Source organism: Pempheris klunzingeri, chromosome 19, assembly GCF_042242105.1.
Source record: "Pempheris klunzingeri isolate RE-2024b chromosome 19, fPemKlu1.hap1, whole genome shotgun sequence".
In the NCBI taxonomy this organism is placed as follows: Eukaryota; Metazoa; Chordata; class Actinopteri; order Acropomatiformes; family Pempheridae; genus Pempheris; species Pempheris klunzingeri.
The window spans coordinates 17,640,346-17,667,495 of NC_092030.1; the positions used below are offsets into that span (position 1 = coordinate 17,640,346).

General features: G+C 42.0%; 1 protein-coding gene across 7 annotated transcripts in view; it reads left to right on the forward strand.

Annotated features, from left to right (window-relative positions):
* The window catches only part of LOC139218538 (disabled homolog 2-interacting protein-like), a 124,008-nt gene that overhangs the window by 75,009 nt on the left and 21,849 nt on the right, over window positions 1-27,150 (forward strand). For 6 of the 7 annotated variants that reach the window (XM_070850139.1, XM_070850137.1, XM_070850135.1 and 3 more), the window contains 3 exons: window positions 12,998-13,151; window positions 14,677-14,775; window positions 16,693-17,247. In XM_070850139.1, the coding sequence (XP_070706240.1) occupies window positions 12,998-13,151; window positions 14,677-14,775; window positions 16,693-17,247 (808 nt within the window). Of the gene's footprint in view, window positions 1-3,226; window positions 3,336-12,997; window positions 13,152-14,676; window positions 14,776-16,692; window positions 17,248-27,150 lie in introns of those variants that run through there. The other variant, XM_070850140.1, reaches the window with a different exon arrangement.

A 27,150-nucleotide genomic window follows, 5' to 3' on the forward strand; every position in this document is an offset into this window, starting at 1 on the left:
TGAAAGACGGCTGATGTAGACATTCAGCAACACTGTTCTGGATCCCCTCAACCCTGCCTGGGAGAGCATGAAAGAGAAGCATATGCTCATGATGGGGCAGCGTTGTGCGTTGTCAATAATTGAATCATTCATTCGCTCTCTCCTGCCCTGGAGCCGTAGTGCAGAGTCAATAGGAGCAACGTCGGAGGAGAGCTCTCAAGCATCAGTCCTACAGTAGAGGTCTCTTTCTGTCCTTCCACTCATGCACTCTTTATCTCCGTCTTTACATCCTTCTTTTACACAAATACACAAGAGAGCTGATGTCACAGCCTCGTCTCTGTCTCATCTGTGTGCCCGTCTCTCTACAGTAAGCTGCTTTACAAAAACGAAATGGTTGGTGGTAGTAGGCTATAGAGAGATGAATAAAGGGATGGAAGGAGGGATCTCTAATGCCGCTATTGCCTAGCATTTTCTTGCACTTCTCTTCCTGTACCCACCTCTGAGGGAGAGGACAGAGAGACACTGTCTTTGGATTAGGTTGATCTTTTAACAACACTGCCAACAATGGAGCAATGCAACCAGTCATATTAAAGGGACAGTTACCTCGGTGTAAATGGTAAAGCACAGACAGGACAGACTTTTAGCATCTCATATGTGTTGCCTATATATTGTATGTATCATCATATTGTCCGATTTCTACATGGAAGACATGACCTTTCAGGTGTAAAAGTGTCTGATTAAAACACTTGCAGCCTAGTTTCAGTGCAGTAGCATTAGCAGTTATTATTCTTGGTCATTGCAGTAATTTTCATACTTGAGTCACTGGAATGCTGATGTGAGTTCAGTCTCTCTGTCTTGTCAGTCTCTTCATCTTTTTCTTATTTCCCTCTACCTTCCTCTTTCATGCCCTCTATCATCACATACTTGTCCACCATGTCTCACCCTCTCTCCATCCTCCACCCACCTCTCCGCGATTCAGACTTGTGGAAGCTTGCCTGGAACGTACCGATTATTCTCCTCTGCTTCCCTCCCTCTGCTTCCCTCCCTCTTTACCTCAGTGCAGACAGGTGGTGCTCCGCTAAACAGGTTAGCGGTTAGCAAGGGGATAACTTCTCAGAGGCGAGGCCTCTCAGGCACTGCCTACAGACAAACAGTTAACCGAGAGAGCCCTGTCTCTCCCACCCTCTCTCATGACCCCGTGCTGTTACTGTCTACTGTTGTACTCTTGGCACATGACCTCGCACACACCCGCCCACACACGCCTTGGCACAATTTGACATGGATTTTTCTCACAAAATCATATGGAATATAAATACATTTTCTGTGTAGTTGTTTGTGCATGCACAGAAAACTTGTCTACACAGACTAATGCACATACACACATGTAAAATATAAAAGTTGTGCAGCCCACATGACTCACAGAGTACATAAGGCTATTGTTCAAAATGTTTTTCCTATGAAAATGAAGATTTTGAGATACTTATTTATGCATTCCTATCCCACAACAGTGATTACAAACAAGCTCCCATAGATAGAATGGCCTTGCCCTGTCCAGCATTATACTTGGAGGCGGTCCCACTCCAAACAACCCTATGAGGTATGATATTATCATGACCCAGACCAGAGGAATGAGGAAATCCCCCTGAGTGTTTAGTCTCCAGGCTTTGCCTTGGCTTTGTAGTTAACCTTTACCCAGCCATTCTCCAAAACAGCAAGGCATGCAGGGCTGTTTACTTGTGATAAGAGCAAGCAATTCTAATCCATTGCATCAGGAGGAACAAATACATTAAACCTCCTCCAGTTTCACCTCCCAAATGATACTTAAATTGTTTTGGAGCTGGAGAACCGGTCCACCTATAATGGGGTGCAAAGACCTCTCTGCGGTATAGTTCACAATGAATTCCATTGTTGAGGTAGACAGCTGCTACTGGCTCTTGTAGAGTTTCACTTAAGTCTTTTTACATAATGATGCCTATGTACTTTCTGCAGACTGTTGAATGATTGAGCTGAAATATTCTCCTGCCATTCAGAAAGCACTTTAAGAAATACTGAAAAAAGTCCATGCCAAACTGGACCTGCTTCCTTGTAATTATTTCACAGGAGATGACTGGCATTTCTGTTTTTTTTTTTTTTTGGTGCTCAAACATCAGTTCTAACCGAAGACTCTCTTGACAGCATGTCTTAGCTGTGACATCAGTCTTCCCTTCATACAAGCATACAATACATCTGGCAGTGCGTCTCCTCCCTAAACCTGGCTGGCCTCATTTTCTCGTTCTCTCTTGCTCCCTTTTTTCCTTTTTTGTGCGTTCCTCTCCTCTTTTTTTCTTTTTTCTCCCTTTTCCTGGAGTCCCTCTCTCCGGCCAAGGACCCAGCATTTTCCCACAGAGTGTGGTGCAGAAGGCTGAGCCATTGTTTCCTGCTACAGGGAAATGGAGAGGGAGGAGGGGGCAGGCTGACATCCTGGCTGCCAACTCTGGGTCTGTGTCAGTGTGAGAAAAACCAGGGGAGACAGATCTGATGATGACAGAGGAACTCTGTATCCTAGGGACTGACTTCAGCTATAAAAATATAGATTTTGCTATATTTCTCAGACAGTAGCACCTTAATATCTTCATAACATGCTCTCAGCTCTTCCCCTCTTTCACCCCTTTTTTGGTTTAATTAGTTGTTTTTCCTCTATTAACATCAGCACTGCCCTGTACAGTACATTAGATGCATAGTACACGTTTATTTTGTCAATGTTTTCATCTGAAAACTAATTTTAGATTATTATTATGCAAATATCAGAGTAAACACGTAAGCTAGACATAAAATAATGAAGAAAAAGTAGATTGATTTCAAATGAAATCCTACCAAAAAGTACAAAAATGCTATAAATGCACTCATTTGCTATAGGATGTATTATATAGGATAACTGGTCAGCTTTACATCATAGTATCCTCTGCAATTGATAAATAGCATAGATTAATCATAGCTGTATTTCATTTTGAAACACCATATCCAACCCCTGACTACCTACCATCAAAGGTCCATGCCACGAGCATAGTGTCCATGCATTACTTCATCACAATATAATGTTACACCGGGCTATGGGCAGGCTTCTCCTAAATAACAGCGCTGTCTTTTTAAATGGGATGTGGAGAGGGGTGTGTTAGTAGCAACAGACATCCTTTGGGAGCGGTGTGGTGTAACTCAGAGGGCAGAGCCTCCAGCCACGTTCCCAGAGACTCAAAAATAGTCGGGAAAACACTGAGACCAGCCACTAGTGAGGAATGCGACCAAAGCTGAAGCTCTGCGTTTTGCGGACCCAGCCCGGAGAGGTTCTGCCGGACAATGTTTCACATATTCAGTAGATCGTAAGTGTCATTTTGTTTTGATACTTTGTTCTTGGGTGTTCTTGGTGCTGTGCATGGTTACAGCATAGCTGCATGTTGTGGTTTTTGGAAAACTTTGTCTCTGCATGCACCCACAGTTCACTCAGGACTGCACATTGTGGCTATTTTCAACCACTTTCTGTTTGAATTATGAACGCAAAGAAAGGTCGGGATGGTGGACTGAAAAAGAGGGAAAGCGTCGCACTTCTGAATAGTTGGACAGGAAGGTGCTGAGGGAAAAACGAGAACACGTTTAGACTTGAACATGAAAACTATTCAGTGCCAGAGGCAAATCTTGGCTTTAGGAGCGCAAATAAAATCTTGGTATTGACAGCACAATTTAGAGCCAATTATGTGCTTAAGTTACATTACCTGTCTAAATCTATGATGACTATGAAACTATGAAAACAGGAACAAAATGGAAAAAGAGTTGTTTTTGAGATTAGGCTAGATACTGTTTTTGCCATCTGAGTTTTGCCATGCTGCGTGGGTAGAAAGTCTCTGTCCTCTTTTTCTCCTTGTGAACTTGAGTGTTTGCCTGCTTCTTTGTCCAATGCCACAGGGGTGTTTGAATATTCAGGTCAAGAATTGAAAAACATACTTCCTCATCTCCTCTGCTCCTTTGCACATGTTGTTATCAGTTCCCCAAGCACTGAGCAGTTATGCAAGAGTTCAAGAGAAAATGCGGGCTTTCCTATACCTAATGTAGAATTTCCTCAATTCGCCCTAAAAGCTGAAATGATAGTTGTGCATTTTTTGTGTACTGTTTGGCCTGTTTGCCTTAGAAACATACATGAATACAGCAGTAAGCCTACACACAGGCTTTAACACATGAGCACAGATGCACACACTGTTTTCATGACCTTGGCGTGCCTTAAGTATTCTCAGCCTCATGGTCAAGGCTGAGTCATACCCACTGATATGTGACTGTCTTGCCCCTAATAGTCTATTATTGTCTTTGTGTAGCTTTGTGGTTAAATCACACTTATGTTTCCACAATTCAGTAATGATGAATAGCAAATAAGAAACGTTAAGTTCAGAGTGCAAAACTTTCTGTTTTTCCCTGTTTGTGTGTATACTATGGGAGGGAGTTTTACAATGTGGCATCTACAGTCTAATCAATAATAGCAATGAATATTGTACTTCACTGATTCCTGCGAGGAGATTATCGTTTTTGCTTCCCGTTTTCCAGTAAAGTCAGGTTCTCATGTTAAAAGACAGTGTCTTAAACCACTCTGACACCTCGCTGCCCTTCAGGGTTTGACAGATGGCCCGAAGCCAGATGATAAGTCAGTTAATTGGACAGACATTTGCCCAATTAGGCCAGCGTTTCCACTATCCCCTGTCTCACTGTGGTGATAACTATATTATATTTGCCTCCGTCTTCTACCACTGCCCCGCTCTCTTTCCCACTGTGGTATTTTAGTGCAGAATTAATGAGTGCGTTGAGCGGATGTGGTGGTCACAGGTGCTTTGAATTACAAATCGAAAAGTAAAAAAAGGATTGTTTTGTTGTGAAGACTGTTTTCTCAGGTTTAAAATAATGAATCGGTTGCCTGTTAAGGTTATCTGTCAGCAGTTTAAAAGCTGACTGGGTTGGCTGGTTTTTAAAGTCACATATAGATATCACAAACACTCAACAGGCTCCAGCCATCATCTGACAAATCAGATATCTCACAGTTTGGCTAAACATCATGGTCCTAATAGTGAGATGTGAGTATAGCAGCTTATTTTAAACATGTTAGTCAGTTGCTCCTGTGTATTGTCAAATGGCATTTTACATTTTAATAATAAATGACGCATAGTATATATAATAATAAGCTTAAATCAATAAAGTAATACATTGTATTGATTTTGGTTCATTTCATCCCGCCTGCTTATGAAATATTCAATTCCTTGCCCATGACTTCATCAGTCCCCCTGCTCAAATTATTCTTAATAATGTTTGCTAAACAAAATCGTTTATAATGATGTTTTTTGTGCAAACAATGGCACAGTCTGTCCATTGTCCTTATGGTGAAAATATGCCGTAAATGTACTGGTCACTGACTTACTGGTCCAACTGAGAAAAGCCTGAACAGTAAATTCTAGTTATGAATTTATGTGAGACAGATTGAACTGACTTCATGTCCTTGCTCTTGCTTAGTTGATCAAGAAAAGTTGGATCAGATAGATGAATGGACTATTAGAAACTATTAGTCATGGCACTAGAACTTCTAAATTTGCTTGCTTAGTAAATACACGACATTTCAGTGCAATTAGATTTGAGGTATTATTGTACATTTTAAAGAAGCCACTGATGACTGACTGTTTTAATCAGTCACAATCATGTCTACTCCCTACCTCCCTTTTCTGGCAGCGCCTTTATGTGAGTGGTGTTATTGCTTGGGGGATAGCACATGTGTGTGGGGGAGTAGTCACACTGGGCCAGGGACATGAAGTCATGAGACAGTATTCCACTAGGTTGTATGACAAAAACAAATCCGTTCATTCTAGTAAAGTCATATTCAATCACAGTGTTTTTTTTGTCCCCTAAACGTCCCGTAAAGTGCATTATGTAAATCAATATACCAATAATACTGGATTGTTGAGTTCCCAAAAGGCCATTAGTCATTACTATGACATTTGTCCTTTGGCCTCTGACCATAGCTGCTACTTAAGGAGTCACTCATTAGTGCAACCTTTGACCTCATTATAAATTTTCTGTCCTTGCAATGTTTTGGCTGTCCTATTTTTGCCTCACGCCCCGATGTAATTACTGTGAATAGATGAACAGGCACCGACACATAGACATTCCTCTCCGTCCACACCGTAGAAGCTATACAATACGGGGAAGAGAAATAAGATGAGTGAGAAAAATGTACCACATGTGTCACATCCTGCAGAGCATGGCAGAATTTAATACTCTCATGAAATCACCACAAAAAAAAAACTAACCAATCCTCGCAGATCATCACAGGTAATTAGCATGCTGTGTTTTGCAGCTGCTACTGTGATCTACTGTGTCCAGTGGTTGTGTTCGCAGCCAGCTGTTCTGTTCTCTTTCACTCAGCACATGACCTCAGAGGCAAACCCCAGCCAGGCCAGCTCCAGAGCTGCTCTTGAGCGCTCTGTATTGGTCTCCAGCAGTGAGTGTCCTAGCAGATGTTGCACTGAATTACCTCCCAGCCTAGCAGGGAGGCTGTGCTCTCACTGTAATCAAGCTGCGCGTTCGTTTGTGTGTGTGTGTGTGTGTGTGTGTGTGTGTGTGTGTGTGTGTAACCAGACGGCCTGGCTCAGTGGCTGGGTTAGCTCTCCCAACAGTTGTTACCAGCCAGCCTTTCCTACAATGAAGTGTGTCTGCCAGTGCTCTGAGTCAGGCATCCCTGCAGACTCCTAAAAAAGGGGCCTAGCTGAGCTGATCATTGAGAAGATACTTAATGCTAACGCTAACTCCCTCCTTTCCTGTGTGTGTGTGTGTGTGTGTGTGTGTATATATGTGTCTGTTTATTGGGAAGTGGTGTGCGTGTGTTTGCATGTGTCTCATTCTTGCCTTTAAAAGCTTCCTTCCTCCCTGTAAATGAAAGGCAGTCTTTGTTCGGCCTTCTATACTCTTAGATAATGTGCGCTCCCATCTATGGCTCCAACTGGTTCTTATTTTTCTTCACATTAGTGGTCACACCATAGCTTCAGTTTTTATTCTATCATGCCTGGGGCAGTGTCTCTGTCTTCCATCTTCCCAACATAATCTCTCTTTTGTCTTGCGAGCATTAGACCGCTGGCAATGTTAGAGCCTAAAGAGCCGACGCCGTCAACCAGCACAGGTGCTGCAAAGCACTAATGCACTGGATATAGACCAACACCGACTCGACTGTGCCCACTCATCTATGTTGCCCATCTGTTTTAAATGTACTTGTTCGTGTTTTCCCTTCTTAGCTGTCATTGTAGCCGCTCAGCACAGCCAATCAGGATTCAAAGAGGTCACGGATGGATGAGCAGAAAGCGCGTTTTTGATTGAAAGTGTCAGTCTAAATGGGATGTGTGGAAATTTTTCTGTAAGGGTTATTGGCACGAGGAATTATAGTGCGCCTGTCACATTAGCTGGTGTATCTCCAGCTCTCTTCACTCGCTCACAACCTCGACCTCCTCTTCGTCTTCGTCTCAAGGGAACACTCTTTCTCCGCAGTGTGTCCGACTTCAACAGTGAGGGCGGTTTGCTCCGCTGTTCTGTTGACTGGATCTTCTAGCCGCTCTGATTGGTGTTTGGGCTCCAAGGCCACATGTCAGTGGTTCAGCTCAAACATCCACCGTTCTGCACCAGCAGCATCTGACAGGACCCCCCCTTGTGTCTTTCCCTTGCCTCCTCTTCACTACTCTTCTTTCTGTCTCTCGCTGTGGGTTAGACGTTTGTATTGTTGCCTATATTTTCCTGTTACCCATCACCCAACTGTTCACTCCAGTGCAGATGACAGTCGATAGATGGATAAAAGTATTTGCTGGTTTACCCAAAGCACAAATGCCATTGTATAGCTGAATAACATGTGAAAAACAGAGAAGTGAATCAGCAAAAAATGATGCAGACTGTGGTAAGAGGTTAACTTCCTCTTTGGGCTGATGGTGCCTCATTAGTCCAACCTGACAAGCACTGAGAGAGAACTAACCACATCTGCTTAGATTAAATAAGCGATCAGGCCCATGACAGACTGCTCAGCAATGTGACAGACAATTGTTTCATCACAGCCTGTGGTCCTTTGCACAGAATCAGCGCCAAAGCAGTGGGAATAATGGACACTTACTTGTGTGAGGCTTGATGCAGGAATAATGGCTTATTTGCTCGTCTGTCCCTCCAGCGCATGTGTTTCATAATCAAGCTTGAACAATTGCTGTGTGATTTCGGTTTTTGACTGGGATGTTTTCAGCTTTGACGTTTCAGTTGGGGCTCAGGTGCTTGCAGTGCGGTTGGTGTCACTGGCTGGCTAGAGCTTTGTGGGCTGAGCCTCATCTACAAGCTCTTAATGTGTTTTCAGACTCTACAGGCACATGAATATGATGAAAACTCTGTAATAGTGTGGGTACGGTGAGGTCGCAATACAAACTAATTTCTGAGCTCTGTGACAAGGATGCAGTTGTAATACACGAGGGGTTAATGATTCACATCATTTTCATACTCAAACCATTCAGGGAGCTCCCATGCCCTGTATGGAAGTATCTGCATTTGTCATGTTTGTCTACTCATTTAGTCAGGTTATTCCATTACTTGTTTCACTACATTACATAACATTTATTTAGCTGACAGTTTAATCTAAAGACCAGCTGGGTGTCATCAAAAAAGTGTAAGTGCTAGAATTTGTCATCCTGCAAGCTACGTCTTTGCCTGGCTTCGCTTGTCGATAGACGTGCCCACTGGCATACAGGCCTCATGTGCTTGATTTTGTAGAGAACATTGTAAGTAAGTAATTGTTGTGCCAGTCTGCAAGTGAAAAGAGTATTGATTGTTGTAAATGCTGGTCTAACAGCAAAGCAAAATGCTGCGTAAATGCTCTGCAGGGTGGTAACCACAGTAAACACTGGTAGCAAGAAGACTTAACATCAGGCCGCTTAGCACTAGCATTAACTCTCTTGTGAGAAGAATTTGTTGTTTTAGGTTGTCAGAAGCTTGAGCTTTGGTCATTAGGGGTATTTTGCATGTTGGTTATTACAGTAACGTGAGTGAAAGCACAACACGGAGGGTATTATTTCTGAAGTGCAGATTAGCACCACATCACATGTGCTATAACGTGCTGTTATTATAGCACATGTGATTGTAGTGAAACAATGCACACTCATGTGGGAACCCAATGGGATGTAGACTTTCAAAGAGTTGCTATTTGGAGTTGCAGTACATGAATTCAGCCTATCTTGAGCTATCAGTACAAACACAGTCCCTTGTGGTACAGCCAGCTAGCCAGCAAGTCAGTGTGTTAGAAGTCTAAGTGCTCTGACGCCTATATGGGCCCAAGGTTTCAGACTATATCAGATCCCAGACAGGCTATCAGATGAACTCTTTTTACAGGATGCAGAGACAAAGCGCACTGGGTGCAGCTCAGACACACTCAGAATCCATTACTCTGCTCTGCTCAAGCCGGTACTTACTCCTAACTGAGTTTGTATTGAACTTTAGCAGGGCTCAGTCTAGATATCAGACTGTGCCAATAGGATTTAGCCTGATGCAGTGGTATAACTTCCTTAATAGTCAATGTGCATCTATGTCGCCAGACAACTAGGTGTTCAAATGCTAAAAATCTAAATGTAATATTTAACTGATGCACTAGAAAAAATTGCACTTTCATCGTGCAGGACACAGAGTTCAGTGGTGAGCCCTCCAGTTACTGTTGTGTTTTCAACACACCTGAGTGCCCTAAAAAAATGTGAAATTTTTGGAAATATTGCAAAAAGGTTTCTACACTTGGCTGAGGTGGAAAGTGGGCGTATTGACAGAGAAAAGGACACAGGAAAGGCAGACAGAAACAGATGTTTTGAATACACCTTGATGTTGTGGTACCTGTGTCTGCCTCCTCTACTCTAGAGGAAGCATTTACGCCATGCTGCCATCTGCTGTTTCATGTGTCTAATCAAATAGAAGGCCAAACCGTAAAGAATAATATAAATAACGACAACATCCACTTTTTGAGTCTAGATAGGAGACTTAGACGGGCGACCTTTTATCACCACATGGTAGCACCCGATAAAGACGCAACAGGACACACGCCTGTCATATTGTACAGAGCCACTGGAGCTCATTATTATGTAATCCTCTCCTGTCACATACTCTGATCCTAATTTATTTTACCAAAAATTCAGAAATTCTCCTCAAATATATGCACCAATATTATTTACACATAGAACTACATATCTGTTTATCTTCTAAGGTGTACATGCTCTCATACAAGCATTTCCCCCAGTTAGATATTACAGATTCAGTGCTCTTTGCAACATCTGGCAAAGTCTTTACAAAGGCTGTTCTTTATGGCTTGACCTTTTCAATTATGTATTTTGCTACAGGGTTTTATATGTATATATCTGTCTGTGTGTAGAAACCACTGGAAGCTTCTCAACTATCAGGCCTGTGCATCTCCTGCGTATTATCTGAAATATTTAGGTGGCCCAAAATGAAGCCCAGATGACGAACAGGGCTAGATGGATCGGTGACCAAGAGAGGAGAAGGGAGGCGAACGCAGTGAGAGAGATAAACAGAACAGTGAAAGAAAGAGTGGGACGGAAAGATGCGTTCCAGAGAGTCTGAAAGAATCCTCCCAACATAAACTATTCCCTGCCACCACAGGTAAACACTGAATGAGAGAAAGACGGGATGAGAGAGAAATGGAGGACGAGTAACGGAGGATTGTCAAGGGCAAAGAAGGACATTTGCTGAAAATAGATGATGTTGGTGGTGGGGGGGGAGGGAACCAAAGAGCAGAGAAATGAGGAGATGAGGACAGCAGGCCCTGCTTTTAATACCAGTTGTTATTTGCAGAGGCTGACGTGAACAGTATGTCAAACTGGGTGCTGAAGAAGTTATGAGCAGATTTCACACACCAGACAGTGTTCATTGTCATTATTATAAAGTGTCCCACAATAGGCTGTAAATTACACGTTACAGTACAATTTAATACAGTGCCATCCAGATGACAGGCAGCATTATTATTCATCAATTCACGCGCAGTCTCCCACTATTTCCACTGACACTAATGTTCTAATATGATATGCTGAGAGCAAAAGAAAAAAGAATAGAATGTATTTATTTCTGAAGATGAAGAATATTACTCATGCTTTTGGCATTCTGCACTCACTGTATGTTCCAGTCCATTCTTACACAGAGAGAAATTGTATACTACCAACTAATTGTTACTAAATATGACAAATGTGTAAACTGCCAGTTTGTTAAATGTATGTGTGCTTTTAGCATTGCCAGGTTTATTTACTTTATCTACTCATTCTGTTTCTGAGGCAGAGAAACATCAACATGCCGGTTTTGGGGTTGTGGACTATGGTTCAGATTCCCATCCCTTCCCATCTCTAACAGCACATCCCGCTAAAGAAGCCCTGTTTCTCTCCGCTTACTTGACTCGCTCTCTGTTCTGCCCAGTACCCAGACAGCCAATCACAAAGCAGAGCTAGGTGCAAACACACTTCCTCTGCAGCTGTGCTTTGGAGAAAGCGAGGAGCTCCTAAAGCGGGATTCTCAAATGCAAAGCAATCATTGAGGTGTTTGAAATAAAAGGAGAAAAAAAAGTGCATGTGCAGAGGATGAAATTTGCCTCTTTGTGTGTGGGTACGAAATAAAAAGGAGAGAGCGCCCAGATCATTATCCACTTCATATTGGACAGTGGGGTTGACAACAAAGCTGGCTGACTGTTCAAAGGGCTGGATGCGGTCGCTAATCTGTCATTACGGCTGCTGCATTATTCCTGGAATGCTCTTCTTTTAGTCCACAGAAGAGATGTGCAGAACACACACACACGCGCGCAAACATGCAGGCGTACTCGCATACATGGGATTAGTGTGTAAGCCGTCCATAGAGGGCACCACTAACAGAATGTTGTCACTCATTACACTAGCAATTGACCCTCTGTTGTCCTCGTCCTGCCAGTGTCTGAGAGTCAGAGGCTAATGTTTGTGCAGCTCGCCTGTCGCTACTTACATCCCTCACGAGCGTATTTAGCTTTTCATCCTCTTATCACTGTGCAGCTGGCTGGAACATGGGTAAGGCTGATAGTTGATAGAAACACTAGTGCACCAATAATGACGTTTGACTCCGTATACTTGATTAAAGACAACAATCAGTTTTACTTCACTTCATGGCATGTTATGATATTGGAGACGCAAAATGTTGGGCTAAATATCAAGTTCAAAAATATAATAAATATGAGTGTGTGTATGAATAATATGCATGTATGTATGTGTGTATATGTGTATATGTGTATATATATATATATATATGTGTGGTATGGAGACACATTGACCTTTCCTGGTGACAGTAAAAAACCGCAGAATGCTCTTTACTTTATCTTCTTATTGTCTCTGGCTAAAAATGGGCCATGGATGTAGCTTTTGTCAGATTATTGAACTTTCTAAAGTGCCCTCTGGGCGCCTGTCATAGTGCAACGGAGAGGAGTTGACAGGATCAGGAGTTTGTGTGTTGCGTGTTTGTTAAATTAAGCTTCACAAAACAGATCGTAAGTGGTTTATCACTGTGAAGCATTATCACATCATGGAAATGACCTAAGCCTAATTATTAATGATGATCAATGATATGAATTGCTTCCTATTTCTAGCGGTTCCTCTGCGTCTGTTTGCTGCGCGGCTTGACTCAAGTCTTTCATGCTTTTTCATTCAGTCATTGATGTTTCAAGTTGTGAATGAGGGGTCACAAAGCATCCATTAGCAAGTGATCTTAGAAGTGGGTGCGTGAACATGTGTTGATGTGGTGTGCAAGCTTGTCATGCTGAGGACTCGCTGACTTTGAGGCAAGTGGAGCATCCTCTCTTCGTCATCCTCACACTCTCTTCCTTCACACTCACCACGACTGCTCGCTAATACACGCAGTACATATGCTCCCTCTCTCTCACTTCCTCTCCTCAGACTCTGCAGGGTGACTCAGTTCTCTCCCTTTTTTCCACTCTTAGATCTCATCTGATGCCAAGGCTGAAGGAGTCTCGCTCCCATGAGTCATTGCTCAGCCCCAGTAGCGCTGTGGAAGCCCTGGACCTAAGTATGGAGGACGAGGTTATCATCAAGCCTGTTCACAGCAGCATCCTCGGGCAGGATTACTGCTTTGAGGTGAGGGGGCGCACACATTCATATAGTACATGAATTTACAAATGTGCATGCTGTGTCGCCACAATCCCACAAAACATCCTCTTTATGGGCCCCGCTTCATTAAGGCATCCAAGCACAGCCATACTTCTGCTGTTGCTATAGAGTTGCAAGTCATGAGTTATTTCAGGCATCCAAGGCTCCGTAAGTTAAAGTCTTGTTCATTTTCTGCACAAATAATGTTTGTTGCAAGGCATTTGGAACACTTCCAAATCATTAGTACAAAAAATAAGCAATTGCATAAGAAATCAAAATTGTCAAGTTGCACCCAAGGTGCATTTTGGTGAGGAACATCCAATCACCTTGCTTAGAGCGACTATCTTCTACAGTGAGGCTAATATTATGTGTAAGGGGTCGCTCCTAGCAATGAACCCACAGAGAATTCTCATCAAACTCTGGAGTTCCCAATGGTCTTTAAGGCATTTTAGTAAAAGTATTATTTTACTAGTGCTAAAAATGCAAAAATTGTTTTTCACAATTTGAATGTTTTGGTTCGCTCTCCCTGCTCTCATCAACCTGGTTTCCAGCTGCAGCAGGCGGCTGTTTTCGTTGGCGCTGTTTTTCGCTCCCAATAGCAACAACAAACCATTTTGAGTTTGCTACAACACAGATTAGAGCCTCACACCTGATTTTTCTCCAGCAAGTGCTGCAACCAACAGTATTTTCATTATCCTCTGCTTATTAATTTCTTAGCTAAAGGTTTCGTCTAAAAATAATGCCAGAAAATAGTGAAGTGAAGAAATACAGAATGTGAATCAACAGATGGGAAGAACACTTTTGGAATTAGTTGCTCCTGTCACTTCACCTCTCTATTGCAACTCCAGTTTTTGATGCTGATAGCCAATTATAGCAAAAGGCTCACACACAGACGGCTTTTCTGTATTGAAAAAAACTCAGAAATGATACATCCTCATGATCAATCCAACAGATTATGAAAGATCTCTAATTATTGTAAGACTGACGTGTGCATGATCTGTGTGCACAAACACGTTTTCAGCTGTGGTGTCAGCCAGGGAGCCTTTGGTAGCCTCAGGGTGAGAGAAATTGATGAATACTTTCTATCCTACAGTGTCTGCTGTAGGGACCAGAAATCTCCACTTATCCTTATCATCCAGCTCATTACATCATTCTGTTTCTTTTTCACTTTCCTGTTCTCTCTGTTCTGTCTCCGTCCCCACTGTGCATTTTTTAAAATCATCCAGTTGCCACCGAGCCTGCCAAGCAGTCATATCTCTCCTCTGTTCATTCACACCATTCAGTCATTCTTCAACACAGCCAAAGACATCTTCAGTCTCCTCATATCCACTATTGTGTGCGTGTGTGTGTAGTCGATAAGCTTCTTTGCTGTCACAAACAAAGTGGTATTTGTGATCTAAGTTTAGTAAAAAAATAAAATAAAATCTGTTCCACTTATTCTCTGCCATTGTTATGCACAAGGTTTGTTCATCAAAGCATTCATTTCCCCTCTCTCCCTGCGCGGTGGCGGTAGGTCACCACCTCCACTGGAAGCAAATGTTTTTCCTGCCGTTCATCAGCAGAGAGAGACAAATGGATGGAGAATCTGAGGAGAGCAGTACAACCCAACAAGGTAAGTATGTAAATATGCAGTAGGTGGGGTGAGACTGGCTGCAGTAACTCAACAGTGATAAGTTAATGTACAAGTGTCCCAATTCCAAACCACACTTTGCAAACCGATTAGTGTAAAGACAGTGAGCTATGTTGTGTCGACATGGTGTTACTGTTGCAACGATGCAGTCTGATTCATTTGCATCCAGCTGTGCTCTTCCTGCACTGTACACCTCGAGAACGAAGGACACAAAGGTTGCAGGGAGGAACACTAAGACTCCCAAAGTGTGTTTCTCTGGAGCATTGATACCATCTGTAATCTTGACAAACACAGCTGCGGCAGAAGGAGAGAGTCAAACACATCAAGCCAAGAAAATGGTCTTAATCTCGCAGCATCTTTGCTCCTTCATCTGTCATTATTTAGTAAATTACTCACTAATTAGCACTTAAAAAAAAAAGAAGAGAGAGAGAGTCCTCCTTCTCCTCTGCTCTTTTACCAAGAATGTTTTTAATTATGTGATTTTGAGAAATTAGATGCAGAGCATTGTTTTTTGGCAAACATCGAATCTGGAAACTGATACTGAAATTCTTTTAGAATTACATAAGGAAGTCTGTGGAGTTGCATGAAATACATTAAAAAGATTTTGCTATTTTAGCTGCTAGTACATTACCTGTACTATTGAAATATAACTAGTACTTAATTAAATAACTTAACTAATTACAGACTAGAACAGAATAGATCCATGATTAAGGTAACACATGAATGTGAACTAAATGTACTAACACTTGTTTATACTAAGGCCATTCACTGGTATATAGAGGGCAAGTTAAGGCTACATTTAAGTAAATAAAAAAATCTTACAAGTTAGCCATTTTATTTACAGAGTGACACAGTGACAGAACACGTGTTGGTCAACAGTGGAACAACTCTGGCTGGACACACACATGACTCAACCTGATTGACTTTGTGGTTTACAGTTCGGTGTTTGTTGCCATGACCTCACCCTTAAGTCTCTTTTCTGTTCCTAAACCTGCACAATTCAGCTCCTGTGTCAGAGGATTATCATGGATAAATGTGATAATAGGCAGTTTACAGAAATCATCTTTGTGTGCTGATGTTTGATAGCAAATACGTTCTGTGTGACTGAAAAAATCCCATTAACAAAGTTTATTTCCTAATTGACTTCACACAAGTGAGCAAAGATTAGCCTCTATCGTTTATTTTAGCTTCCACTTAATGCAGCGACGCCTGAATCACAGACACATTACTATTGATACTGAGATGAATTTAATGACAGGAATGACATACATACAACATATTAACATAACATATTAAAGAGTGCTTTTGTTTAACGTACGAAAAGCATCCAGATAACGTCGAGGCTTTGTTAAGCCAAGCTACCACTGTTTCAGACGTCCTTGTGAGAGGCTCTAGTATTTCTTCTAATGATGTAATTATTAGCTCCTCTTTTCCTCTCTTCATCTTCAGAGGTAGTTTTCAAGGAAATCTGAATAATGGGCCAAAAATATGCCCGCTCTTGGCAAAATCAATTGATGACATAAGAATGAGTTAGCACTCTGTGAAATAATGTAGGCGTGAGATCTTCGCTTTTTAAAGACCGCAAATGCGTGAGAGAAAGGATCTTAAATTGCCACCGTGAAATGATTAAAGTACTGTCTAAAGTGTTTTTGTCATTTTAGATTGGTTTGAGGCAGATTCTCGTTCAAATCTTATCAGTTTATTTCTGCAGTCTTTTATTCAGTTTATTGGTTTACTAGATAAGTTGGGTTGGTGACTCTCATTCAATACGTCCTCTAACTGAGGCAATCATTTTGAGCAGTAATGTTTTTCTTGAAGTTTACAGTGGTGTTGTTTTGGCAAAAAACTCTTTTTTTTTTCCTGAAAGACCTTTTTCCCTATCATCTTCCCTGTCTCCAGGACAACAGTCGTCGAGTGGAGAACCTGCTGAGGTTGTGGATCATCGAGGCCAAGGATCTGCCAGCCAAAAAGAAATACTTCTGCGAGCTTTGCCTGGATGACTCACTCTATGCTCGCACCACCTGTAAACTCAAAACTGACAATGTCTTTTGGGGAGAGCACTTTGAGTTCAATAACCTGCCTGCTGTCAAGAGCATCACAGCCCACCTCTACAAAGACACAGACAAGAAGAAAAAGAAAGATAAAAATAATTACATTGGACTCGTCAATATCCCAGTCGCAGCTGTTACCGGACGACAGTTTGTGGAGAAGTGGTATCCAGTCAGCACGCCCAACCCCCCTAAGGGCAAGACATCTGGGCCTATGATTCGGATCAAGGCACGCTATCAGAGTATGAACATCCTTCCCATGGAGATGTACAAGGAGTTTGCAGAGTACACAACCAATAACTACATGCTGCTATGCTCAGTGCTTGAGCCCGGGATTAGCGTCAAGAACAAGGAGGAGATGGCGTGTGCGTTGGTCCACATTCTACAGAGCACTGGCAAGGCCAAGGTTAGTACCAGTAATGTGATTTATTATCATTTTTATCACACTTGTGCTCTCCATGAAGAGTAACCAGAGTATCAGACAGTTATTTTGCCATGAGGTACTGACAAGACATTATGAAGCGCACAAAGGTTAACTATTCCTCCGCTGTCTGCTCATCCCGTGAACTGTTGACCCTCGCAGCTGTACTACAGAGCAGACAAAGACCAGACAGACAGGTGATTTCCTCTCACTGCACCAGCCTGTATTACATTTTTAACTCAAGCTAATCCCTTACATGTATCCCCTACAGTGCTTCACAGCATACCGATGCAGGACAGAAGCACAATATATCCACCGCTGTCTGCAGCAGTGCAAGCATGGGGAGATTAGTCTACCACAGTGGGAGCTAAGTCTCCCATGACAGCAGACTGCTGGACTCAGATAATCTCTTCTCTCATCCCTCCAAAAGAACTGTATTTTACTTTACTTTGACAGCACAGTTTGCTGCTTTTCTCTGTTTTATAAATTGTAAATTGAATATCTTTGGATTTTGGTCATTTTGGTCAGATAATACAAGACGTTTAAAGACTTCAGATTGTGTTCTTTTAAGATATACTGAGCACTTTTTTCTTTTTTTTTTCTGTAATTTTACAGACTAAATGATTAACTGAGAAAATTATTGGCAGATGAATTGATAATGAAGATAATCACTATCTAAAGAAGTTTAATATCACTGATGGATTTAACTCAGTTGTAAAGTATTTTGATGAGCAAACTTTCTTTCTGTGAGGAAATAAGCATCTTGTTGTGCTTGTAATGTCTGAAATAAGTGTCTACTTTTGCTTGAATGTTGCTCCAGGCCGCTTTCTTCACTGCTGCGTCAACTTCCTTCACTTCTCTGCCTCGTCAGTTGCCAGCGACAACTCTTGCCTCTATTTAGATTTCTTGACGGTATCTCATCAGCAAAGCTTTGAAACTTTCTTTGACTTTATCACAGCTCAGCGGAATGATTAACGATCAGTGCTTAAGAAGTGATGTCTATCCGCACTGTACCGCCAGTCTGCCGGTTTGGGCTTGGGAATGATAGCCCCTGATTGATGGGGGAGAAGGTGTCCACTGGTCCCTGGAGAGACAGCCACATCCTTAATTACATTCAGTTAATCCCCACCTTCCAAGCAAAGCACTAAAACTTTTACTTCTTCATCACCTCCGGGTGTTTCTACTGCTAGCTGTGGATGTGCTGCTTGTAAAACAGCACCAGGGATGGTATTTTCAAGGTTGCTCATCATGAGAGACCTTCAAATAATGTCACCCACTTAAAAAAAATAAAACCCAAAAAATATCTTTTTTTATTTTCTCTTTGTGGGGCTGTAAATACAGAGAAAAGCTGCTGTTGCCTTTAGAAGACCAGGCAAACTGAAGCTCTTAGACTGACGTAAACAGGAAGAATTAATGAAAGCTGCTGTCGAAATGTCGAGTGTCGCTGCTGTTAGCTACTGCAGCTGCCTTTCTGAGAGGACTTTCATCATTCTAGACATTGTGATGTGGCCTGACATATGTAGGCAATACACACTTACGTGTTTTTCCTTCAGCCTCTAGAGCAGTCGAGCCGTAAACAGCACACGGCAACACCAACAAAACACTAAAATATTCCTGGGGCCTAATTGCGATATCTTCTGATGCCGCATTGACGCTTTATATGCACACAAGTGTTGGCCAATGTTGCATGGCTTGTTCATTTACAATCCAATAATGAAGTTTTTCATGTACTGCCAACTTGGGCACGGTCGCTGCTAGCATTGGTGAGGTATATTTAGGAATCAAGCACTTTACTTGAGCAGAGATAAACCCTAGAGAAAATCTTGTAAGCTTGGTTTTTATTGTTTTCCTGCACATGTTTAGTAGAGCCTTTGGTTATTTACCACCCTCCTTAGTGTTGTTGTGTAGTCTTCCAACTATTTAGTCAAAATCCATGACTCGGTGTCTAATTCTGTCTGCACCACAGTGGATATCTTTCTATTATGAGACAGAAGACAGAGAAGCATGCGGCACCCTCTCTTACATCCAGCAGAGGTGAATGGGAGGTGAACGTTTCTTTTGGGAGATGCAGCGATAACTTAAAAAGTTCTGCTGATTTGAGTTGTGTTTTATGAGCTGTGCACAGGTGGGCAGCTTCTAATTGTACCTGGCTATTAAGAGATGCATAGCGCAGGTTGTAACAGCTATTACTATGCAACACTGCTAGACTTGTGTTTCTTCCTGTGTCGTTTTATCACCCACCACCGAATAATTACACCCCAAATATCGTGCTCTGCTGCACACTCGCCCCTTCTCTCTCGTTCTCCCCCTACTTTCCGTCTTTGTCTTCCTTCATCTTCCTTTCATGCTTCATTGCATCTCGAGGCCAAAGCTCTCTGGAGAGATGTCACTACTGATGCTGTATTGATGTTTGGACGCATTGGTGAGCACAATGGCCACGCCCTGCCGCGCTGCACAGATTCTTAACTTAACACACACACACACACAGCAGCGTATAATTATAAGACATTAGCAGGTGTTTGCATGTAATTTATTCAATTTTATGCATGAGCAAGTAGTCCTGCAGTTGTATTGAGATATATGTGGCTTCAAGTTGCAGAATGCTTGGTCAGAGAGGTACACATTAGGTAAACACATTACTTCTGCTTTTAACAACATATCACCCGGTTTTATTTGATTTTGAAGCCATAAATCCAGCGGAAATCAAAATGAGAATCCCAGTCAAAACATTTCTGCTGATTTCCTGTGCTGCAAGGTCACGACACCAGTCCGTCTCCTTCCCCGTGGGACATTTTGTTTTGTTCATACACCCAAACAGCACTACCAGACACTCCACAGTAGAAATAACAAGCCCTCTGCTGTGTTGGAATTGCCTGGAGAAGTTCACCTTTGTTTCATTTGAAAACATCCACTCCTGGCATGAATCCTCTGCGTTATTGATCCAGTCTTCTTGACGCCCCGGCCCTCTGGAAGATTATGTTCTAATTTTGCTGCTGCTCCTCTCAGCCTCACTGACTGTTGGAAGTGACAATAAGTAGGATTTATCCTCATGATAACTGGCCAGAGGAGGGTGGTGTTCTGGTTATTATGCCACTGCGTTTTTATGTTACTGCTCCTCAAGGTAAACTAACAGCCCTGCTTAAGAGGGCGAAATATGTGAGTCTCTCCTCTCGACATTCTCTGTGGTAAATCGTTGTCGGCCCGCAGCACAGCTCCAGTTACATTAAGCACAAGCATCTTATTAATGCATTCAGCGCTGTCATCAGTGGGCAGTGATGCTGATCACCACAGCTGTGGCACACAGGCACAGTTTGTCGTATATGTGCATGATAAGTGATTTACTAACATCACATGAAGGGCTTCTGTAGTTCTGTATTCCTCTTTTGAGTGAGTGGTCATAACATGCTAGCTGCTTGTTAATACCCTCTCCCCATTAACAAGGGAGTTGTATTATTAGTATTATTGGTGATTAGCAGTAACCTGTAAATGTCTTTAGGTAGTTGATTCTCCAATATATTCTGCCATTTCTCTTTTTTTCTTCCATTAATGGCACCGCTATGTCTAGTAGCTGTTATCTTTATGATTTTACTACGTAGCTTTGGCTCTTTTATGATGAGCCAAGATGAATTTTGGATGAGACAACCAGTGTGTGTGTGTGTGTGTGTGTGCGTGTGGTGTGTGAAGTGTGTTAGAGTGAGAGATGGACCGAACATTGAGAACAGTAGATCGTCATGAGGTTTTAGATCTACTGTATAGACTCTAATAACAACAGGAAATGAATGCCAAGCACATCAATACACCCGCTCTCCTCATAGTCTCTCCCTTAGAATTTGCACTTCATAGACCGTGCATCATATCCTGAGACTGTTTAATAATTCCAGCTTGTTTTTTTTATCCCCTGACAAAGCAGAGTGATGGAGAGGAGGTGAAAACATCCAAACAGAGAGAGGTGAAGACAAAGGTTAAGGCACCAACAAAGAGGAGAGGAGAGGAGAGAAAATAAGGGGAGAAGGCAGAACGTGCATTTAGAGAAATCTAGTTTCAGCTTGCAGCAGCACAGTTTCTGGCTCTGGAGCCAAACAGCAGCGGTCTGCAAAGAGTAGCATTCAGCTCCACAATGATGCTCAACACATCGATCTAGAACCCTCTTGACATCTCTGTTGGAACTAGATTGCATAGACTCTCCTGCCTCTCCTCTCACTATCAGTCCCTTTTCATCACTTCATTTTCATGAATTTAGTTTGCACTTAGTTTCAAAACATATATGTGCGCAGCGAGGCATACAAATACAGTTCACCTTGGCGAGCTTTTCTATCACAGCTTTGTAACGGGTTAGTGGGATTGTTCGAGTTTCTTGTTGCCTGGTGGTGATCACCTCTGAAAACCTTCGGGATGCGATCCACCTCTATCTATGACATGCGCCATGTCCAGCTTTCATGCCCCCCAGAGGATGGATTGTGCTGACTTTGGTGATCCGCAGACTTTCCCTCTAGTGCCACCGTGAGGTTAACATTTTTGTTTTTCAGTAAAATGTCTCAACAACTCTCGAATTAATTTGCCATGTAATTCGATACAGTTAGTCATGTACCCGATTAGAATGAGCTGTACTCACTGTGATGATGCCATAATGTCACATCTAGCGCCATCATGAGGTCAAAATGTAAATGTGCCTAATGCTTAATTTTCTAACCAAAACTAATGACATTCATATCAGCTTCAGCTGCACTTTATATTTTGCACTAATTATCAGTTTAGGTGAGATAATTTCACTTTTATTTTACTGTATTCTGCCTTCTTTCACAGTGTTCACACTTGTCTAGGGAGGCTTGGAAACAATGAAATAGGGATAGAACAAGTGGATTCATCTTAATCAACAAGCAGGGTTTTTTTTACCAAAGATTTTAAGACTCAATTTTATATTAAAATGGGCAAAGTTTCCTATTTGGTTAATTCATCTATTTAATTAATTAATTAATTATCAAATATGCATTACAGGGCTCGCTGCACTGCCCTTAATTTGACAATTAATAAAAATACAAGACGGACACACATGCACAGCCAAATCAGCAGACATGATGTTTGAATGATGATGACACTTGCTGCAAGACCCCCTCCAGTCAAACCTATCTTCATTATGATCATGTGCGCTAGCAGCTAAATCAGCGGAGCTGCAGCCTTTCCTGTTTTTTGTGTTGAACGATAAGCCTCCGTGCCTACGGGAGGAGCCGCTCCCATTTCCATTCGGCCTCCAGTGCTCTTTGTCAACCCAATGTGACCCTCACAGGAAGAGCTGCAGGCCGTAGTGCTGTAATACTAGCCACCGGTCTCCAGGGAGGGGGACATGGGGAGGCAGAGAGAGATGGAAAGACGAGGAGAGCGAAGGATGGAGTGGCTGGAGTGGTTCCTGTTTTTGCCCCCTGGGTCTTTCCTCAGCCCTTCCTCCAGGCTGGAAAACCAGGCTCATCGATCAGTCAAATTGTTAATGTGATAGGGTTTCTATTTCCCCCTCACGTTCAATTCTTTTTCCAACCTGTTACAATACTCCAATTATTTAGTCCAAACTTTGCTGTGTATTTGTGTAATGTGTATTTGTTGCTTTGTCGTATACACACACATTTACTTGCATATCAACGCAAGTAATTTCCATTTTATTTGCTTTCCCATTTGTTCCACAGTCCATGACGTCTCCAATAATGGTGTTTTCAGGCATTCAGAAGATAAAAACAATCTAAGAACAAAGTAGAAGCATTCACCAAAATGAAAATCGTTATTCATGCTCTGTTGGACATCATTGGAATATAATACACACACACACATAAACAAAAAGCATTTTCTTGCATGAAAATACTAGTTCAACTGCAGGACACCCTGAAACAAAAGTAAGTGCTGGGATGAATATTTTCAAAATTTGGTTTTACATCACACAAGATTGTCATAATTCAGCCCTTATATCAGCTTCAGCATTTTTTTTCATTCAATATAACAGTGTATTGATTCCCATGTACACTCTGAACCCCAGGACACAGCTGGGTAAAGTGATCTACCAGTGATATTTGAACCCACATTCATATACTTTCTAGGTACAGACAGTTTTAAAGTGGCTGAATGTAGAAGAAAATGTTCCGTTTTTATGTCCTTCACTTGCTTTTTCCTGCTCCAGCAGTGTCCCTTTTAGACATTTTATTGCGCTCACGGTTCTATTTCCCTCCTTTATATTACCATAGAAACACACACACACAAAAAAACAGGTACTAAGCATAAACATGACCTTTTTTCATCTCCTTTTTTTCCGTTTTCTTTCCCAGACTCAATGTCCTAGCTTTGCAAGGCACAGCAATTAGAAAGGAAGTCATTCAAAACATCCCTCTCCAGTTCTGGGTTCAGGTTTGAGAGAGTCCTGATCATGATCTTGCAGATTATGCCGTCTCTTCACACTTCTGTATGGGCCCGCGTATTTATATATCAACTTCAAACCTGTGGGCGCACACTGTGCAGCGGAATATTGTTGAATGGAGATGTAAGCACTGCGCACACACACACAGCTGTGCCTAGTGGTGATTGGACTGTTGTGTGTATAGCAGTGCAGTGAACAAGACTTTATGAGTTTTTACTGGCAAGTAACCCCATCTATAGGGAGCTTCTCATCTTTTTCAACAGGACTCTGTTCCCTGCTATTTATTAGATCTGATCAGGCGGGCTGCACCGTCTACCCTCCGCTCCGGCTCTGTCTTCACATCATCCTCCTTTCTCTGTGCACTGTGCGTTGGGAGTGTTGGGTTTTTTTGAGGCATGGTTCGGCTGATGAGATGTGGCAGCGATACAGAGAGCGTTCTACTTCTCCTTATTAGCACTGAAGCAGAGGGAAGGGACGGAGGGGGGGGGGGCTGCAGGATTGAGGGCGTCAGAGAAAAAGCTGAGGGATGACGGGAAGGAAAAGAAGGAGCTCCGGCATCTTTTTAGGACATGATTGCTCAGACTTTTTTAATATTGCTGGTTTCACCTAGAACAACAAATCACATATATACTTAGCATTTCTGCTGACCCTTTTCCAAAGCATATTCGAATGATTTTTAAATTGATTTCGTACCTTCCAGGCAGACAGTGGTTTTCATAGATTCTACTATGGTATAAATACCACTTGAGCAGACTTGAAAGACCACTTTGGTCTAGACAGAAAATTTTGCCCAGACATTCATTAGGAGAAATCCTAATGACTTTGGTAATCGTCCCAGTTTTTCCTCTACCCCACACAATTTTAGTTCGCTCCATACTTCGCTCCATACCTCAGCTGTACTTTGTTTTGTGTTAACTGGTTCAGTTTAGTCTATTTGATTTGGTTTATTGGCAACAAACTAATTTATATAATATAATTTATTTCTATAATACCATTGCTTTACTATAATAATAATAATAATAATAATAATAATAATGATAATACATTTTATTTTTAGGGCGCCTTTCAAAGCTCACAAGGTCGCCGTACAGAATACACATAAAACATACAATATAATTGATAAAACAGGTGTAAAACAGGTATTAAAAAAAAATGCTATTGCTATATACAGCCTCTCAGAGCCACACGTGTGGCTGAAGTCTTGTTTAGAGGATAAACAAATTCTCATCTTCTTAGTTTGGATTTTCTGCATCAAAGCTTTTACATTGCAGCCAACTCACAGATGAAGGATGTTGATGTGTCTGTGCAAATGCAAAAGTTGTCAAAATTCTTGCAACTGCATTACCTGTAACGACATAACCAGGGAACCAGATGCCACCTGGAAAGTAAAAAATTGCAAAGTACTGAAATATGTTGGACCCAGTCTATGCAATTTGTACTGAGAGGAAGAAATGAAACACAGTGTGCAAATCCGTTGTTATGTTCAGTCCAACTTCCTTAAATCCATGTGCTATAATTAAGTTCCAGGCTTGGACTTGCATAAATGCACCTCTTCACACACATGGACTGTATATAAGTTGGCTCAACAATTGGCTACTCAAGTGTAGCATGTCACTGGAGGACATTGTCAGAGGTGGTTGGATCTATTTTTTTAGGCTACCAGCAGAAACTATTCTGTTATTATTCTGTCTCTTTTGATGTCTCTGTCTCAGTTTCCTTCTCCCATTCTGCGTTTCTCCTCCTCCATTTCATCCGACCGTCCTCTCTAATCAGGCCTGGATTTGCTTCGCCTCAGCAGCCACATAAGGATTGCAGAGCAGAGAGGACAGAGGAGTGGAGGGAGGGCGGGAGCTACAGAGGGGTAGAGGCTAGAGGAAAGATCATAATTGGGATGACATTTTCTTCCAGTAAAAAATAAATAAAAAAACACGACCCCTGGTCTAATGGATGGATGTCCATACTCCACAAAAGGTCAGATTTCTATGTGGCGTGTGTGCTGTTCTCTGCTGCATGCCTTATTTATAATAACCATGAACTTCTCACTGTCCAGTGAGCTCTTGATGAAGTATGACTTGGAGATGACAAATGCATTGTTAGGAATATTCCTTTACTGTTAATGTGGTGTGGTGGAGCCACTCCAGGACAAACCTTGTTATTAAGCCAGCGTAGCTCTGGCTTTATGCTTGGGTCATTGCCTTCCTCGAATCTTCTCATCGAAGTCGCAGGTTTCTTGCAGACTACATGACTTTTTTTTTTTTCGTTTATTTCTCCATATATTTCTGCATTCATTTCACCCTCTACCCTTCCAAAGTCATCAGGGCCCCGCTGCAGAGAAGCATCCCCACAGTATGCTTCACGGTGGGGGTGCTATGATTATGACGATGTGCAGTGTGACATGACATTTTATTCAGATGGTCAAAAAGCTCAATTTTGGCTTCTGGCAAACTGTAGGCAAAATTTCTAGTGAGGTTGTCTCTTTGCCACTTGCCCCATAGCGCTGTGACTGGCACATTTCTGAAACTTACATTTTTCTTCTCCTTAGGTTTCTGTGTGTGTGTGTGTGTGTGGGGCTGGTGCATGTGTGGAAAGTGCAAATGCGTGCAAAAAGGCTCCTTTTTCGCTGCACATCAGTGGGTGATTGGCTCCCTGTGGTGCATCTTTGATTAGCCGGATAACAGGCTTCTGCAGCAGCTATAGAACCCATCTGAGAGACTCTGTTGCTTTCTTTCCACCTCCTCCTCTGTTCTTTAAAGACCACCACTCTATCTCTTCTTCCTCTCCTCTATTTCTCTCTGTGCATCTGTCACTTGCTTCTCTTCTCCCTCGCTGCTACGCTGGTTCCCCTAGTTTAACAAGCTGCCAGGGGAGTTACACGAGAGTACACCCAGAAATTTGTTGAAGGGATCTAAACAAGGGACGATTCATCCCCAGATGGCTCCATTTCCATCTCTACATTACTGACTTTGAATTTTGGGAGCTTTAATGCCTGTCTCCTCCTGGTATTTTTCCTCACCTGATGAATACTACATAGTCCTTATGGAGAAACAACACTAAGACAAATAAAAAAAGAGTATTTGGTCTGAATAATCCACATTGCCAATTAAAAAGAAAGATAAAACACATTTTAAATTTGACTTGTGATGTTTTAAAGTCAACATAACTGTGGTAGAAACTTTGCTAGCTAATGTACATCCACTTTTTGTCAGCCGCCTTTGTTTTTGTGGGGGAGTGGGAAACGGAGACTAGCATTTTTCTTTCTTTATTCACTCACTGCATAGCAGAATAGGTGTCAACATCACTCTTTGAGCATTTGAATGAAAGTGAAGAAAGTGTTTGTCGCTATTACGTGGAAATATGAGTCCTGTCATTATTTTTTGTCTCTTCAGTAGTAAACATGTTGTTTCTCTCCGCATAGTGAGTTTCAGCTCTGGGATATGTCACATTCAAATGATGATATAGATAGAGCAATGTGTTTCTCTCCGTTTACGGTAATG